General features: G+C 46.5%; 1 protein-coding gene across 11 annotated transcripts in view; it reads right to left on the bottom strand.

Annotated features, from left to right (window-relative positions):
- Positions 1-10,781: 10,781 nt before the first annotated feature.
- The window catches only part of BCAS1 (brain enriched myelin associated protein 1), a 129,247-nt gene continuing 120,829 nt past the window's right edge, over positions 10,782-19,199 (bottom strand). For 9 of the 11 annotated variants that reach the window (XM_077460557.1, XM_077460555.1, XM_077460561.1 and 6 more), the window contains 2 exons: positions 18,253-18,552; positions 10,782-14,211 (listed from right to left, as the gene is read on the bottom strand). In XM_077460557.1, the coding sequence (XP_077316683.1) occupies positions 14,137-14,211; positions 18,253-18,552 (375 nt within the window). In that variant the 3' untranslated portion in view covers positions 10,782-14,136. The remainder of the gene's footprint in view (positions 14,212-18,252; positions 18,553-19,199) is intronic. The other 2 variants (XM_077460563.1, XM_077460564.1) reach the window with 1 other exon arrangement.

Here is a 19,199-nt window from a genome sequence, read left to right as displayed (position 1 = left end):
TGGGGTGAGTTTACCATCCCAGACCCCCCCCTCGCTAGCACCCCCCCCCCCCCCCCCCGCTAGCAGCTGTGAAAGTGTTAAAACCACCGTAAACCGCTGCTGTAGTTGGGTGGTATAGTCACGCTGCCCCATTGACTTCAGTGGGCAGGAGCGGTGTATACTGCTCCAAAGATGCTGCTAGCAGGACCTTTTTTAGCGTCCTGCTAGCATGCCGCTTCAGTGTGAAGGCCCTCTGTATGGTAAAAAAAAAAAAATGGGTCGTATGGCATCCCGCCTGGCTGTCATGTTTACTATATGGGCAGGAACTGGTTAAACTAGTGTGAAACACCAGGTCCCTTGCTAATGCAGTCTCTGGGCTCCATGAGAGGATGGCTCCAGCCTGTGTTGCACCACCTTGTGTTTAGCTGGTGGGAGGGGGTTGGCTGTCATTTACCACTGTGTATACGCCCACATGTGACTGTCATCACATCACATGGGCTCCTCAGATGATGGGGAAATGATGGCAACTCCACTCAGTTTTAAGCGAGTTTCTACCAAAGCTGCAACATCTGGCTTTATTGACATTAACGTTCTTTACCTGGTGAATTGTATTTATCAATAAATGTTTCACTAAGGTAATGTACTAAGCCAGTGTTTCTCAATTCCAATCCTCAAGGCGCACCAACAGGTCATGTTTTCACGCTTTCCATTATTTACACAGGTGATTTAATCAGTTTTCTCATATAGTCTTCCAAGGCAGCCTCTGAGATATAGGGCTCCTCCCTCCGGGACAGGAAACGCATCAACCCAATCAAATAAAAGGTGTGGTCCTCCAGGCCCTCAGTTTGTGTTTCCTGCTGGATGGAAAGGAGCACGTTGGAACTAATAGGGGAGCTCCTTCTCAGGGATTGTCCTGGGGGGAGCACCTGGTGGACCTGGCCCTTAGCACCCCTCGGTCCGTTCGGAGGGAGGAGAGGGTAGCTATCAGTCCCCGCTGCCATTAAAAACGTTCGGAGAGAACGGGACTCCAATGGGCGGCAATCTCCCCCTCTATAGCGCTAACTGCTTGTACCTGGTCGGATGGCAGGCGAGAGATGTTCGGATCCACTGGCTGGCGTTCGGGTACTGTAAGCGGGTGCGTTCGTAAGGAACGCACACCGTGAGTGGGCAGAGTTTTTGCGTTCCGGCATCCGGAAGTGGGAGAGACGCACTTCCGCCGGATTCGTGTCATCAGGGGGCGCCGCAGGACCTGTTCCAGTCCTTTGGGCGCAGCGGTGTGGCTACAGGGTTGCCTGGAGCAGTGTGAAGGCTCAGGGAGACTGAGTAAGACACTAGAACCATGGAGGGCGCAGTTGTGCAGGTGGACTCCGGTTCGACAGGCTCCAGTACCTCTCGGGTAAGCTTGGTGAGGGCAGACCAGGACTTACACTGGGGGGTGGAGGGGTCACTCTGACCTTACTACCCTCCCGGGGTGGGGAACCTGCAGGTGAGGGGGGGGCACTTCCTAGGCAGACCCTAGAAGCACAGTGGTGTGGTCAGGGGTGGCATTTTAATGGGACCCTGTTTTTCTTTTTTAGGTCAAACAGGACAGAGCCCAGATACCTTTGCCCAGAAGGAAATGTGCCGTGTGTGGGGCTAAGTTAGGCACCGGTTGGAAGAAGCTGCTTTGTCTGGATTGTGTCAGTAGCCTGGTGAAAGAGGACTCAGTGGCAGCTTGCCACAAAGTTTTGACATCCGTAAAGGATGAAATGGCATCCACCTTCCAGTCATTCAAGAGCATGATGGATAGGATGCAGGGTCCTTCTGTCTCTTTACCCAGGGCCGTGAGTATGCCCTCCTTGTCTGGCCCAAGTCAGGAGGAGGAGGTGGATAAGGAGAGGTTGCCTAGGTCATTAGCCTCCTCTAGGACAGTCTACTTCTGAGTCAGAGGGGGAGGAAGAAACCATTAGATCAGCCAGATACAAGCTGTCTTTGGACGATGTGGGTGACCTCCTCAAGGCAATATATGACACTTTGGAGATCAGGGAAGAACAGGTCCAGCTTTCAAGACGACATTATGTATCAGGGGTCAAGTGTACTGAAAGACAGGGTATTCCCTGTCCATAAATCGCTGATTGAGACGATTCTGCTGGAGTGGGAACAACCGGAAAAGAGGCTTTTTTTTTTTTTTTTCTTTTTTTTTTTTTTTTTTTTTTTCAGGTAGCCTTAAAAGGAGGTTCCCTTTTGAGACGGATGCGGTGCATCCCTGGAACAAAGTTCCCAAACTTGATGCTCCCTTGGCTAAAGTCTCTAAAAAGACAGACTTGGCCTTTGATATGGGTTCTCTCAGAGATCCCAAGGATAAGAGGGGAGACGTGCTGCTTAAGAGGGCCTGGGATGCCTCTTCCATTGGGCTTAAACCAGCCTTAGCAGCTACCTGTGTGGCCAGAAACTTAGAGTGTTGGCTTACACAGTTACAATCGCATATTTCAGCGGGCACTTCCAGGCAACAGCTGTTGAAGTCCTTTCCGCTACTGTTCAATGCAGTGGGGTTTTTGGCCGATGCCTCTGCAGAATCAGTCAAATTGGCTGCTCGATCCACCGCATTAGTGAATGCTGCCAGAAGGGCCGTTTGGCTTAAAACCTGGACAGGCGATGCAGCTTCGAAATTGAAGCTATGTGGATTACCTTTTTCAGGGGACCATTTGTTCGGGCCCGGCCTGCAAGAGGCGTTAGAGCGCACGCAGGATAGGAAGAAAGCTTTCCCAGAAAGGAAAAAGAAAGCTGAAGGAAAGCGCTTTTTTCGAGGCTCTAGGCAGCAGAACCTGCAGGAAAGGGAGGTTCGCCCCAAAAAACATTGGTCGGGTCACAAGGGAAGGGGTAGAGGAGGAATCTTATTCAATCCTCCTCAACCCTCCCCTAAAACTCAGTGACTCCTGTGTCCCGGTGGGAGGAAGGCTGGGGACGTTCCTTCCACAATGGGATACTTCAACCGAAAGTCCGTTCATACGAGACGTAATAAGGAACAGTTACAGGTTGGAGTTTGGTTCAGTTCCCCTCCCGAATTTTCAGGTTACCAAGGGACCAAGAGAAGGCAAAGGCTCTGGGGGATCTGGTGGACCAAGAAGTACTGGTGCAGGTGCCTCCAGAGGAGCGAGGCTTGGGGGTTTACTCCCACATATTCGTGGTAAAGAAACTTTCGGGGGGAATTCAGGCTGATACTGAATCTCCGCCCCCTGAACAGGTTCATAAAATACAAGCGGTTCCGTATGGAGTCAATCTTCTCGGTAACCAATTTCTGTTTCAGGGTTGTCACATGGCCACCGTGGATCTCAGGAATGCATATTTGCATATCCGATTCATCTGGAGTCCCAGAGGTTTCTCAGGTTGGCCGTGAGGATGAACACGGAAGTGGTACACCTCCAGTTTCAAGCTCTCCCTTTCGGCCTCGCCAAGGATCTTTACAAAGGTTCTGGCAGAGGCGCTGGCCCCGTTAAGGCTCAAGGCTATAATGGTGATTCCATATCTGGACGATCTACTGTTTATAGCTCAGTCGGCCCAACAGCTGCAGAAGGACGTGCAGGAGGTCTTGGGTTTCCTGCGCTCACTGGGGTGGCTGGTAAACCAGGAAAAATCCCAGTTGACCCCCCTCACAGGAAGTCCTGTATTTAGGATACAGGATCTCTTCAGTGGAGAGGAGGGTGTTTCTTCCTGCGGAGAAGATCAACAAGCTAGAGCAGGCGGTAGCCCAGCTTCAATCAGGTCGGGAAGCCCAGATCAGGGAGGTTATGAGTCCTGGGATTGATGACATCATGCTTTCCAGCGGTGGCCTGGGCAAGGCATCATCAGCGCCCTTTGCAGAGACTTATGCTCCGTTATTGGGATGGCAGGGAGCAGAGCCTGGATCAGGTTATGCCCCTATCTTCTACAGTCAGGAGGTCTCTGTGGTGGTGGCGGGCCCAGGTCAACCTGGACAAGGGTCTTCCCTGGTCCCCACAAGCTACGGTGGTGGTCACGACCGATGCCAGTGTGCTGGGTTGGGGTGCCCACCTAGAGGGAATCTTAGCCCAAGGAACCTGGTCAAATGTAGAGGCAGGTCGTTCCTCAAACCAGAAGGAGCTTCTGGCAGTTTGGAATGCTATAGAAACCTTACAGGGCAGGGATCTGCAGGTTCGGTCAATGTGGCAGCAGTAGCTTATCTGAACAAGCAAGGGGGAACCAGAAGCCCCGTGCTGCAGACTATTGCGGACAGAATCTTCTGCTGGGCCAAGAAGAACTTGTCCTCGATATCAGCCATGAAGGGAACTCAGAATTTGCTGGCCGACTTTCTCAGTCGGCAGAAGATAGGCCAGGACGAGTGGTCCCTCAACAAGGAAGTGTTCGAGGAGATTGTGTCATGCTGGGGAAGGCCAGAAATACACCTATTTGCAACAGGAAGGTGACAGTTTTTTTTGGTTCACCCACAGGATCGGGCCAGGGGGATAGACTCCCTTGTCAATCCATGGCAGTTCGGCCTGTGTTATGCCTTCCCTCCTGTAAGGATGGTGGCGGAGGTTCTGCAGAAGTTCCGGTTGGAAGCTACAGACCTCATTTTAGTGGCTCCTTTTTGGCCAAGGAGACCCTGGTTTGCCAGCATAAAGAAGTTGGCTGTTCATCCTCCGATATTACTGCCAGTCAGGGAGGATTTGCCTATCCTGCATCCTCGGATAGAGAGACTCAAGCTTGCGGCTTGGTATCTGAGGAACAGATCTTAAGATCACAGGGTTTTTCAGAGAGAGTGGTTAAAGCGGAGGGCCGTTTAAAAAAAAAAAAAAAAAGTCAGCAGCTGCAAACACTGCAGCTGCTGACTTAATAAACACACTTACCTGTCCAGGGCCCCCGCGATGTCGGCCGCCCGAGGCCGACCCGTCCCTCGGCTCACGGGTCCCGGCGCCGCCATTCCCTCTAAGGGAAACAGGCAGTGGAGCCTTATGGCTTCACTGCCCGTTTCCTACTGTGCATGCGCGAGTCCCACAGCGCTTTCTGAATGGGACGCGCTGTGTTATGGAACACACAGTTCCCAGAACACAGCGCGACCCATTACCCAGAAGATGCCGCGACGAAGAGAGAAGACAAAAGATCTCCACGGAGGAGGAAGAGGAAGATTAGGATTATGTGCCTAGCAACAGGCATTTCTGGTAAGTAAAAAAAAAATAATTTTTTTGTTTTCAGGGTGGCCCTCCACTTTAAGACCTTGTTAGAATGCCGTAAAACAGTAACTAGAGCAATTTATGCCAAGATAGGGAAAAGGTTAAATTCCTGGTTGCGAGAACAGGGGATTGCAAGTCCCGGGGTCCCGGCAGTCCTAGATTTTCTGCAAGCAGGGGTAGAGCTGGGCCTCTCTATCAGCACCCTAAAGGTGCAGGTGGTGGCCTTAAGTGTTTTCCTTCAGTCCTCTCTCCAGCAGAATCCTTTTGTCAAGAACTTCTTCAAGGCTTTGGCTAGATCCAGGCCTGTGAAGATGAAGACCTGTTCTACTTGGGATCTGTCCTTGGTCCTTAGGGCTTTGACCCAAGATCCATTTGAGCGATCACGTCAGCTAGAAGGGTCAGTGATCTGCAGGTGCTCTCGGTCAGAGAGCCATTTTTGTTAATTTTAGAGGACAGGGTAGTACTTAAGACTGACCCTAGTTTTCTTCCTAAGGTTTTGTCCACTTTTCATAGGACACAGGATATTATTTTACCAACATTTTTCTCAGCCTCAGGCGGAGATGAGGCGAGATCTTTAAGTTTATTAGACGTCAGAAGAAGTCTATTAATTTTTTTAGAAGCCACTAGGGTCTTCAGGAAGTCAGACTCACTTTTCGTTTTATTTTTCGGGCGCCCGCAAGGGCTGCAAGGCGTCCACATCATCTATCACCAGGTGGATACGGATGGCGATAGTTAAAGCCTATGAATTAGAGGGGAAGCAGGCTCCCTTAGTTAAGGCACATTCTACCAGGGCGGTTTCCGCATCATGGGCAGAGAGGGCTGGAGCCTCCCCGGAGGAGATCTGCAAGCCAGCAACGTGGTCCAGCTACTCTACGTTTGCAAGACATTACCGTCTGGATTTATGGTCTGATAAAGAGCAGACTTTTGGACGAAAAGGTCCTCCGGGCAGTGGTCCCGCCCTGACAAGGTGAGCTCCTTGCTTATCTCAGAGGCTGTCCTGAAGGACGATATGAGAAAACCGGAGTTAGACTTACCGGTAACTCTTTTTCTAGGAGTCTTCCAAGACAGCCTGGTTTCCCACCCAAAGTTGTTTAAGTTGGACTAAGTGGTGAGGATGTGTACTAACGTGATTGTTAGTGTGTTATGTCTTTCAGAGCCTTCCGGCGGTTCTTGGAGTAAAACTGAGGAGGGCCTGGAGGACCACACCTTTTTATTTGATTGGGTTGACGTGTTTCCTGTCCCGGAGGGAGGAGCCCTATATCTCAGAGGCTGTCCTGGAAGACTCCTAGAAAAAGAGTTACCGGTAAGTCTAAAGGCCCATACACATGATGAGACTTTTTGACAACAAACATGCAAATTAGCTGTTTTGGAGCAACATCCGACTGTGTGTACGCTCCATCGGACAAACTTTTTCGGTTTTCATCTGACTTTTGTTGGCTGTGCGAACGGACAAACTTTCTGGCAACAAAAGTCCGATGGAGCAAAGTCTGATCATGTGTACAGAAAACCATAGGACTTTTGTACAAAGTACAAACAGGCATGCTCAGAACCAATGCAAAAGATCAGACAACAATACAGAAGTTGACCAAAGGTGGCGGTAAAGAGCAGAAAAACCACATGATTTGGTGAAAGTTGGCTGAAAAAGTCCTGCCGTGTGTATGCAATACAAGTTCAGGGCCGACGCCCTTTGTACAAACTTTCCCTTGGATTTTTGTACAAAGTCCTATCGTGTGTATGAGGCTTTACTCCGGTTTTCACTGCCTTAAAGAGGAAGTAAACCCTTTCAAACCACTTTGACCTACAGGTAAGCCTAGATTAAGGCTTACCTGTAGGTCCAAGCAATATCTCCTAAACCTATATGGTTTAGGAGATATTTGCCCGAAAATGGGCACCGCTGTCTACGGCGCATGCGCCGTAGACAGCGGCGTGCAGGCGCACTAAATGCGGCAAGTCCAAGAATGGATTTGCCTAATTTGTCGACTCCCGTGCGCATTCGCGGGAGTGACGTTATCGCGGCTTCGCCGAATGGCAGCGGCGGAGCTGCGAGACGCGACTCTCGTGCGCATGCGCGGGAGTGACGTCATCGCGGCTTCGCCGCTGTGATTCATCGGAGCTGCGAGACGCCACCAGCAAGATGGATGCGGCGGACTACAGGGGACAGCGGCGACTTCGCTGGCTCCTGTGTCAGGTAAGTGACACATAATGAGCTACTATGCGATGCATAGAAGTCCATTATGCTTTACCTTTGCAGGGAAAAAAAGAGGAAGTAAACCCATCAGTTAAACTCATCAACCCTGATGAGTTTACTTCCTCTTTGATTCCCTGCAAAGGTAAAGCATAATGGACTACTATGCATCGCATAGTCCATTATGTGTCACTTACCTGACACAGGAGCCAGCAAAGTCACCGCTGTCCCCCTGTAGTCCGGAGCCTCCATCTTCTTGGTGGGTCTCGCTGCTCCGGCGCTGTGATGACGTCACTCCCGCGCATGGGAGCCGCCACTCGCGGCATATCGCCGTTAACTGCAGCGCGCTCAGTGCGCCACTGTCTACGACGCATGTGCCGTAGACAGCGGTGCCTGTCTTTCGGGTAAATATCTCCTAAACCGTGTAGGTTTAGGAGATATTTCTTGGACCTACAGGTAAGCCTTAGGCTTACCTGTAGCTCAAAGTGGTTTTTAAGGGTTTAAAACCACTTTAATCACCTGTGCAAAATAATGGGAAGCCTGAAAACATGACCTCTTGGAGCTCCTTGAGGACTGGAATTGAGAAACGCTTTACTAGGTTGGTGTTTTGTGTGTTTTTTTTTTTTTTTTCTTTCTTTCCCCCTCTCTCCTTCACTGAAGAGGCGGCACTGATGCTGCACTTATGGGCAATGGTAGGTGACGCTGATGAGACAACACTGATAGGTGACACCAAAGATGGTGTTCTGTCAAATTCTCCACCTAAACTTCGGCTTTCTTTAAAACATCAGTAATTGGTGGTTGGCAACTGAATAGTGTGTCCCAGGATCTTGAATTGTTGTGCCACAAACGTAGTGATGTACTACGAGGAATTTCAGCTCTTGAGCGGCATTCTCTGCTAATTTCATGTTTGAGCATTGTTTCCGAGCATGTGCGTTTGTACTTTCAACTTTTGTGTACTGACCATATGAAACTTAAGCTGTTTGACGAAATTTTGCTAGTCCAGTGATGGGGAACCTTGGCACCCCCAGATGTTTTGGAACTACATTTCCCATGATGCTCAACTACACTGCAGAGTGCATGAGCATCATGGGAAATGTAGTTCCAAAACATTTCGGGTGCCAAGGTTCACCATCGCTGTACTAGCCTGTCATCTAACATTCGTTGGCTGAAAATTAGACCACCATTGTCAAAAGGAGCATACTAACAGTAAGACCCCTTTCACACCAGGGGGTTTTGCAGGCGCTATAGCGTTAGAAATAGCGCCTGCAAAACGCCCTAAAGAAGCTGCACCATTGTTTGTAGTGTGAAAGCCCCGAGGGCTTTCACACTGGAGCGGTGCGCTGGCAGGACGTCAGAAAAAAGTTCTGCCAGCAGCTTCTTTGGAGCGGTGTGTTTACCGCTCCTCCACCGCTGCTCCCCATTGAAATCAATGGGGCAGGGCTGTAATCCTGCCGGCAAAACGCCGCTATTTCTGGCAGTTTTAACCCTTTCGCGGCCGCTAGCGGGGGTAAAAGCGCCCCGCTAGCGGCCGAAATGCGCCGCAAATCCGGCAGGAAAAACGCCGCTAAAAATAGCGGCGTTTTACCGCCCACGCTATCAGCGGTGTGGTGTGAAAGGGGTCTAAGATTTTAGGACAACAGACAACAATCGTACTGTGTGTAGGAGGCTTTACTCTGCTCCAATACTAGCCAACAAAATGGCCGTAGCTGTGCTGTCAAAACATCTCAGTCTTCATGTACCGGACGCTATTCAGTTATCAGTGGCCAAACAGCAATTCGTCAAAATCTCCAATTATTAATATTAAAGCGGGAGTCCGCCGGGAGTTCCGCCGTTTTTTTTTTTTTAAAGCCAGCAGCTACAAATACTGCAGCTGCTGACTTTTAAAATAAGACCACTTACCCGCCCAGCACGCCCGCGATGTCGGCACCCGAAGCCGATCTCTCGATCGTCTCTCGGGTGCTGCCGCCGCCATCTTGGGGTATGGGAATCAGGAAGTGGAGCCTTTCGGCTTCATTTCCCGGTTCCCTACTGCGCATGCGCGAGTCGCGCTGCGCAATAAGGATGGTCCCGCTGCCTCTGGGATCTGTGTGTTTCCCAGCAGGCAGCGGGGGACTTTCGGAAAGGGGCGTATGGTCTACGCCCCTTTCTGCAGAGAGCTATCCCGGAAGTGGGTACAGATACCTGTACTGTACAGGTACCTGCTCCCCCCTGAAAGGTGCCAATTGTGGCGCCGGAGGGGGGGGGGGATTCCAATGAGCGGAAGGTCCACTTTAGGGTGGACCTCCGCTTTAAGGGTTTAAATAATCCAGAAGTGATGTGGTTAGAGTTTCTGATAGGTTGGAAAAATTGACCGAAACGATGGAACTGATATGTGGCACAGATTGGCATCACTGTTGGGGCTGCACTGATGATCGGTGCCCTGATTATCTCTACAGGGAATGCCGCTGATTGGCTCTCCTCACCCTCTATTGCCCTGTACACACACGATTGGGCATTCTGACCACAAAATCCGTCTGATTTATTTTTATTTTTTCTGCTGGGTTTTGGCCAAAACTGGTGTTGCATACACACACGGTTGGACAAAGTTGTCAGAAAATCTGATCGTTGGAAAACGAGTTGACGTTCGTTGCTTATGACGGGGACTACGTAGAGGCCAATAGCTTTGGTCTCGTAATTTAATCTGAGCATGCGCGGCACTTTGTCTGTGTCGGCATTCTCTACAAACGATCGGGAAAAGGTCCGATCAGATTTTTGTTGTGGGAAAATTTTAGATCCTGCTCTCAAACTTTTTCCGTTGACATTTCCAATGGAAAAAGTCCAATGGAGCCCACACACACACACTATCGGCTTTTCCAACAACCTAATCCAATCGGACCTTTTCTGTCGGAATTTCCGACCGTCTGTACAGGGCATATCGGTTTGAGGCGAGCCAACTGATGGCACTTCCTTGTTTTACGTGTGATTGGACACAACTGATCACATGGGTAAAGAGTCGCGTCATTGGCCCTTTATCGATGTTGCGCCGTGTCCCAGGGACACAACCTGCCTCTGATTGCCCTGTTTGCATGCCCCCCCCCCCTGGTAAGACTGGGGCTATGTCATATGAACGAGAACAAGAGTGCAGGTGCTTAAAAAGACTTCTTCTAACGGATACCATAGTTTTATCAGATTGGTTACTCCATTCGCTGACTTAGAGCAGGGGGGGGGTCTCCAAACTATGACCTGTGGGGGGCCCCATCGAGGCTCAGTGGTGCATCTTCAATGTAAACTTTGAGGATTAGGGTCACCAGAGGCTGCCCTATGGCCTCTGGTTGGGGGAAGCCCAGTGTAAGAATATTTGTTGCCCTCATACTGAGCATTTGAGACCACACCCCCCCCCCCCCCCCCTCGCGTCTAGACCAAAACTCATTCCTGTAACTGGCCACGATGAAGGAAGCGGTGACAACACGTTTGGAATACGACTTTTATTTAATAATCTCTTTACACCAAATGAAACTTTTTTTTTTATTTTATTTCATATTGCTGACAGTCCGGACATTGTTTCCGGTACTTGAAAATAAAACGCCATGTTAGAACAACTTAGACATAACAAACTAATATAATAATGGTGCCAGAAGCCGGTTGATTATGAAATGATATACGGTTTTAGTGTTAAGTCATCAAATAGCAGTTTACATTAAACATAGTATACTACACACCAAAAAAAAAAAGTTTTTCCCCTTATTGTACAATGATTTAACCACTGTTAGTGTCGCCCTCTGCTGGCCACATTCTGCAATTTTCAGTAGAGATCATTCAATCATATTTATATTATATGTAAGCTTCTGCTAATATAGCATCATCTAAACGTTGTAACATTCTGGTTCATTCCTAACATGCTGAGCCTTCCTAGATCATTTTTTTTCTTTTTTTTTGCTTTTGAAATGATTGGTTTTCAGTTCCATCTCCCAGCTTGTGGTATTGTTCTTTAAGTGGACCTGTCCCAAGTACGGGCAATTCAAACCTTCTGGGGGGAGGGGGTGAAGGTTTGTGAAAGTCAAATATCGGAAATAATCAGTAGATCCAGAGACATAGGCCATTGAGATTATATGCAAGTATTGACTTTTCTTATGAAAGTCAGCTGTTACCCTACCTCCGGCACAACTATATTTGTTATTTGATATCTCGAGATATCGCCCAAATCGTCCAATCCGCTCCTCCCAAGACCTCCCTTTTCCTCTCCCCTCATGCCTGCCTTCAGGACTTCTCCAGAACCTCTCCCATCCTCTGGAATTCCCTGCACCAGCACAGTTTGCAGGAGGGGCCAAACCATAAGGGGCACCGGGGGATGCCGGACTCATTTTTTATTTTTTTTTCAAGCCACAAGATTAGAGCCTCAGGTTTGAAAAAGGTTGGGCCCGTGGCGCAGGACCCACCCACTTGTGACATTAGCGAATCAAAATTCGCTACGGTCTTCCCCTCGCGGCCAATTAGGGCATGCATGAGGTGGATCTGGTTGGCCGCGAGGAGAAGCCGCAGGGGGGGGGGGGGGGTGGGAACTCTCGGACACCAGATAGGGGGATTTTTATTTTATTTTTTTTCATTTATTCAGTGAAGCCTGCCCCCCCTCCACCTAAAAAAACATCTAGAATCGGATCATCCCCTGCAGCTTTTACATTTGGTGGCACCTCCCCCTCTCTCTTTTATATTGAAAGCTCCATTCCTTCTATATTATAATTGTACTGACCCCCTTTATGGTGTACAGTGCTGTGCAAACTGTTGGCTCTATATATAACTCCTGAAAAATACTCATTATTGGTAGCCTTATTGACAAAGCTCAACTTCTACAGCAGGGGTTTCTAAACAAAGGACCAGTTTTCTTTCCTTCGGACCTGGGGGCAGGTGGGGGGTCAGACTGGCCATTGGGAGTAGAAATGGCCCTGATGTCAGTGGGAGTAAACCATGAGTCTTTGGTATTGGGAAAGGAATAGTACCCCATTGTTGGTGTCAGTGGGAGGAATAGTACCCCATTGTTGGTATCAGTGGGAGGAATAGTGCCATATTGTTAGGGTCAGTGGGAGGAATAGTGCCCCATTGTGGCAGACAATGTAACTCTCCCCGTGGCTCACTAATATCTCCATTAAATATCATCCTAATTGTTGGTGTCAGTGGGATGAATAGTACCCCATTGTTGGTATCAGTGGGAGGAATGGTGCTCCATCATTGGGAGGAATAGTACCCCATTGTTGTCCGTGGAAGGAATAGTGCCCCATCATTAGTGTCAATGGGAGGAATAGTACCCCATTGTTGGTGTCAGTGGGAGGAATAGTATCCCATTGTTGGTGTCAGTGGGAGGAATAGTATCCCATTGTTGGTGTCAGTGGGAGGAATAGTATCCCATTGTTGGTGTCAGTGGGAGGAATAGTATCCCATTGTTGGTGTCAGTGGGAGGAATAGTGCCATATTGTTTGGGTCAGTGGGAGGAATAGTGCCCCATTGCTGATGCCAGTTGCAGGAGTTATACATTTTATTATTCATATCTTATACAGCCCACTTTCTGTTTCTTGTATGGGCATTAGCCTAGGTTTATGACATCATTAACAGCTCTCGCTCTCGTTTGCCAAGGAGGGGGAATGAGTCATAAGAGGGCCAATGAGAGCTGGAGGCGTGTGTCTGTGTAAATCCAGGAAGTAAACAGGGAGCAGCTTCAGCTGCCCACAGTTAAAATGGCCGCAGCCAAACTCAGTGGAGGGATATTTCTGCAGCATATTTGGCAAGTACAGAATATATAAAATAGGCATAGTGGTTGGAGGGAAGCTTCAGAACGGCAAACATGTTTTTATTACAAATTATGTGCGTTTCAATGAATGCACCGTCCTTTTATTTCGGACTAGCATTTACAACAGGGGTTTCAAACTGGCGGCCCTCCACTTCTTGCAGAACTACAATTTCCCACGAGGCATTGACAGGCTGGTAGGTACTCCCATAGGTGGAGGCACGATGGGACTTGGAGTTCCGCAACAGCTGGAGGGCCGCCAGTTTTGAGAAAAAAAATTAAAAAATGCCCGCAAGTTTTTCCCCTTTGTGGACCTGAGCGGTATATCAAACTGCACTTTTGCACTGCCATGGCCAGATCAAATACGACTCCATCTTTGTACCGAAGTCCTTGACATTAGCGACCTTCGACAGCCATTTAAAGGACCCCCTCGTATTTTCCACCATCGATTTTTTTATCTCTACATTTCCCAGATTATAGCAAATTCTGGTCAGTATGTCATTTTTACTCTTCGGCTTCCATGCACACATCTGAAAGGCATTTGTACCTTTTTTTTTTTATTTGAAAAATTTCCCGTAGAGTCCGAGAACAGATCGGTGTGCAGACTCCATGCAGCTGCGTACTGTAGAGCTGGAGAATATTTTTATGCCGCCAGATCTGCACAGACATTTAAAAAAAGCGAAAAGTGATTTCTATGTTGTCCCATAATGTTCTGCAACATTGTGACAAGACTGTGCCTAAAAGTGTGACAGGGTCCCTTTAAATTTCTTTCTTTTTACATTTATAGACGTGTCATAGTATATTAATGGCATTGGTGCGTTCAGTGTACCCGATGACCGTCTTACATTCGCTCCTGCTATAGTAAATATCTCACGCTACTTAAAGTTAATTTTCTCATATTATTGTGATCTGGCCGGTGCTGAAAAAAAAAAATGTGTCTGTATTGTATGTAACTAACTCTGTACAAATTACACCTGAAATATACAAAAGCGGAATCCGCCCCTTTCCGCCCACAAGAGAAATGGTGTCGTCTTGGTGTCGTGCGGCCCTTACTTGGCCTTCTCTGCCGGCAGGATGGAGACCGGATCTGTCTGGACCTCCGCATCGCATAGCCGTTTGGGGCCCTGGGGACAAATGGAGAAGAAGAGGTGAGGATCTGGTGCAGGCTAGGGGGACATATATATATATATATATATATATATATATATATATATATATATATATATAGTGGTGTGAAAAAGTGTTTGCCCCCTTCCTCATTTCCTGTTCCTTTGCATGTTTGTTACACTTAAGTGTTTCGGAACATCAAACCAATTTAAACAATAGTCAAGGACAACACAAGTAAACACAAAATGCAATTTGTAAATGAAGGTGTTTATTATTAAAGGTGAAAAAAAATCCAAACCATCATGGCCCTGTGTGAAAAAGTGATTGCCCCCCCTTGTTAAAACATACTATAACTGTGGTTGTCCACACCTGAGTTCAATTTCTCTAGCCACACCCAGGCCTGATTATTGCCACACCTGTTCACAATCAAGGCATCACTTAAATAGGAGCTGCTTGACACAGTAAGGTCCACCAGAAGATCCTTAAAAGCTACACATCATGCCGAGACCCAAAGAAATTCAGGAACAATTGAGACAGAAAGTAATTGAGATCTATCAGTCTGGAAAGGGTTATAAAGCCATTTCCAAAGCTTTGGGAATCCAGCGAACCACAGTGAGAGCCATTATCCACAAATGGCGAAGACATGGAACAGTGGTGAACCTTCCCAGGAGTGGCCGGCCACCCAAAATTACCCCAAGAGCGCAGCGACGACTCATCCAAGAGGTCACAAAAGACCCCACAACAACGTCCAAGGAACTGCAGGCCTCACTTGCCTCAGTTAAGGTCAGCGTTCATGCCTCCACCATCAGGAAAAGACTGGGCAAAAATGGCCTGCATGGCAGAGTTCCAAGGAGAAAACCACTGCTGAGCAAAAAGAACATCAAAGCTCGTCTCAATTTCTCCACAACACATCTTGATGATCCCCAAGACTTTTGGGACAACATTCTGTGGAGCGATGAGACAAAAGTGGAACTCTTTGGAAGGTGTGTGTCCAAGTATATCTGGCGTAGAAGGAACACTGCATTTCATAAAAAGAACATTATACCAACAGTAAAATATGGTGGTGGTAGTGTGATGGTCTGGGGCTGTTTTGCTGCTTCAGGACCTGGAAGACTTGCCGTGATAAAAGGAACTATGAATTCTGCTGTCTACCAAGAGATCCTGAAGGAGAATGTCCGACCATCTGTTCGTGTACTCAAGCTGAAACCAACTTGGGTTCTGCAGCAGGACAATGATCCTAAACACACCAGCAAGTCCACCACCGAATGGCTGAAGAAAAACAAAATGAAGACTTTGGAGTGGCCTAGCCAAAGTCCTGACCTGAATCCTATTGAGATGTTGTGGTATGACCTTAAAAAGGCCGTTCATGCTCGAAAACCCTCTAATGTAACTGAATTAGGACAATTCTGCAAAGATGAGTGGGCCAAAATTCCTCCAGGACGCTGTAAAAGCCTCATTGCACGTTATCGCAAACGCTTGGTTGCAGTTGTTGCTGCTAAGGGTGGCCCAACCAGTTATTAGGTTTAGGGGGCAATCACTTTTTCACACAGGGCCATGATGGTTTGGATTTTTTTTCACCTTTAATAATAAACACCTTCATTTACAAATTGCATTTTGTGTTTACTTGTGTTGTCCTTGACTATTGTTTAAATTGGTTTGATGTTCCGAAACACTTAAGTGTGACAAACATGCAAATGAACAGGAAATGAGGAAGGGGGCAAACACTTTTTCACATCACTGTATATATATATATATATATATGAAGGTAAGGTTGCATATATGGCATAGGACTGCGTCTCCTCCTCTACTGAGCTGTATGCTTTCTAGATGTTTTGTTCCGAATTGAAAATTTTGTCCCAAAGTTTTCGTTATTCTGCGATTCGGATGTATCCGAATTTCTGAATTACAATAGTAACAGATTTTAAACAAATTCCAAATTTCAAATTTGAAAATGAAATGTAAACATAGTGCTGACTATTGCTGATTTCCTTCAAAGACCGTGTGTATTAGAATATAGCTGCCTTACGAAATTCAAATTTCAAAAAGAATAGAAAACCATAGAATGGAAAATAATAGAATAGAACAGAAAATAAAGCATTAAAAAAAATAGTTTAGAAAAGAATAGAATTAAAAGAATATAGCCATCTTTCAAATTTTTAATTTAGTTATAGAATAAAATAGAAATATAGCCGGCATTTCGAATAGAATAACATAGAAAGAATATAGCCGTCTTCCAAAATTCGAATTTCAAAAAGAATAGAAAATAAAAGCATAGAATGGAAAATAATATTATAGAACAGAAAATAATCAAAATGTGAATTTCGAATAGAATAAAATAGAAAGATTATAGCCAACCTTTCAAATTTTGAATTTCGTTTATAGAATAAAATAGATAGAATATAGCCGTCTTCCAAAATTTCGAATTTCAAAAAGAATAGAAAATAAAAGCATAGAATGGAAAATAAAAGAATAGCACAGTAAATAAAGGATTGAAAAAAATAATAGATTAGAAAAGAATGGAATTAAAAGAATATAGCCGTCTTTCAGAATTTGAATTTCGAATAGAATAAAATAGAATATAGCCGTCCTTTCAAAAATTTCAATTTCGTTATGGAGTAAAATAGAAAGAATATAACCATCTTTCGAATAGAATAAAATAGAAAGAATATAGCCGTCTTCCAAAATTCAAATTTCAAAAAGAATAGAAAATAAAAGCATAGAATGGAAAATAGAATAGAACAGAAAATAAAAGATTAAAAAATAATAGATTAGAAAAGAATAGAATTAAAAGAATATAGCCGTCTTTCAAAATTTTAATTTAGTTATAGAATAAAATCGAAACAATATAGCCATCTTCCAAAATTCGAATTTCAAAAAGAATAGAAACTAGAAGAATATTAATGGAAAATAATAGAATACAACAAAACATAATAGAATAGAATACAACAGAATAAAAAGAATATCTTTCAAAATTTGAATTTCGAAAAGAATAAAATAGACTTAAATATCAGTTTGGCTCTTTTCTCTCTGCACTTCTAGCCATGTTGGTACAAGAGCCTAGTCTTGGCTCCTGTATGCCGGAGATTTGCCTTCCACCGAAGACCCACTTAGGACACCATGGAAACCAACTTCATCTCTTTATCAAGCATTAAAGTCCTTCCAGAGCATTAAAATTGTCTTCATTCTTCTAGACCACATGTGTTAAACACAAGGCCTGCGGGATGAATCCGAACCACCAGGCCATTTCATGTGGCCCCCCGCACCTCTCCTGCAGTTGCGACACTCCCCTTCGTCTCTGCACCCACTTCGTCTTTTTAGTCGGCTGCAAAGAGGAGGACAGAACTCCTCCACCAGGCCCTGCACTTTCCGTGTAGCCACCGGGGGGGGGGGGGGTGTCTCAGCAGTTGGCAACAGAGAGGAGGCCGGAGGACAGAACTCCTCCAACAGATCCTGCACCTCTGTCTCCGCCTCCCGTAGCCTCTGCATTCAGCAGACTAAGGCAGTTGACTCCAGCCCTCCTCTGGTCCTCCTCCAGACCCTGCCCTTTCTGCTTCCTATCTCTGCCCCCAGCTTCTTCCTGGCAGCAGCACAAGTTAAGGGTGTGAACCGTGATGTAAGGGAGGGTGGGGGGGACTCTTAACATTTGCTTACAATTACTATGAGGATATTACAATACTATGTCAGTAGAAAAGGAGGGTCGCACGCCGCTAGTCTTATCCACAGGAAACTTTATTGGAGATTAAATTGAGTTTGATACCCTTTTGTAGACAATGTGTTTTTATTGCTGTCTGTGTCTTTGTTGGAAGGATTTCCTCCTTGCTTCCTTGTCAAATAAACAGGAAGTAACGACAAATCCCCCAAACAGGAGCATGGTGAACAATAAAGCCTGATAATTCTAAAGCCTTGCTTCGTAATTCATCTCTTTTCATCCCAAAAAAATGGATAAAAATATCAATGTGCCATACACCATCAGACAATACCAAACAGGACCATATGAAGAGCCATCTTGTCCCCAGTGAGGCACATTTCTACTAAAGTTGACCCCGAATGGTACTTACAATAGCTTTGAAGAAACTACCCAGAGATTGCCTCTTCTCTACTCTCTTCATCTGGCCCTCTTTAGAAGATTCGGCTCCATTCAGCACTGGCGCTGCCTCTATCGCTTGCGCCTGCGATGAGGTTGCGGCCTCCGGGCTCTCTCTGCTCTCTTGCTTGGTCAGCTTTTCTGAAGAGGCCTTCTTCTCTTTTGAGTTTTCCTTGGACTTCTGCAGTGGTGGTGCAGGGGGAGGTTCCACCACGGCTGTGACCACAGTCTTCTCGGACTTCCCCACCTCCACGCCATCGGTGATGTCCAGAGTCTGCAAAGACCCAGCAGAAATGTAAGCTGGGAATATGGTGCTTCAAGGATATGATGTCATTAAAGCGCATGTTTAGCCACAATATTTAGTCTTAGTTTTATATAGAGTAGGTTAAACCCATATAAGGTTAACCTTCACTGTCTGAGTCCTGCTGGGGGGGGGACACAAGAAAAGCCGCTCCAGGTGAGTGAGTCTCGGGTTATTGCCACACTAGTCAGGTGCTAGTTCAGCTCGCATGCTGTGTAACCAAAGGAAATTATTCTGGATGGCTGCACTTCCAAAAATCCTTTTATTGAAGCTTCATATGACAAATGGTTGATAGATGGAGCAGGAGACAAAAAGGTAGACGCGTATCACGCAAATGTTAGTGCTTAGTCATTACATTGCGTGATACACAGCTACTTTTTTGTCCCCTGCTCCATCTGTCAACAACTTGTCATATGAAGCTTCAATAAGCTGACAAGTTGTTGACAGATGGAGCAGGGGACAAAAAGGTAGCTGCGTATCGTGCAATGTAATGACTAAGCACTAACATTTGCGCGATATGCGTCTACCTTTTTTGTCCCCTGCTCCATCTGTCAAACAACTTGTCATATGAAGCTTCAATAAGCTGACAAGTTGTTGACAGATGGAGCAGGGGACAAAAA

This window comes from Lithobates pipiens, unplaced genomic scaffold (assembly GCF_037356315.1).
Source record: "Lithobates pipiens isolate NorthernLeopardFrog02 unplaced genomic scaffold, aLitPip1_a1.2 Scaffold_28, whole genome shotgun sequence".
NCBI classification, from domain to species: domain Eukaryota; kingdom Metazoa; phylum Chordata; class Amphibia; order Anura; family Ranidae; genus Lithobates; species Lithobates pipiens.
This window is presented reverse-complemented; position numbering and strand designations above follow the sequence as displayed.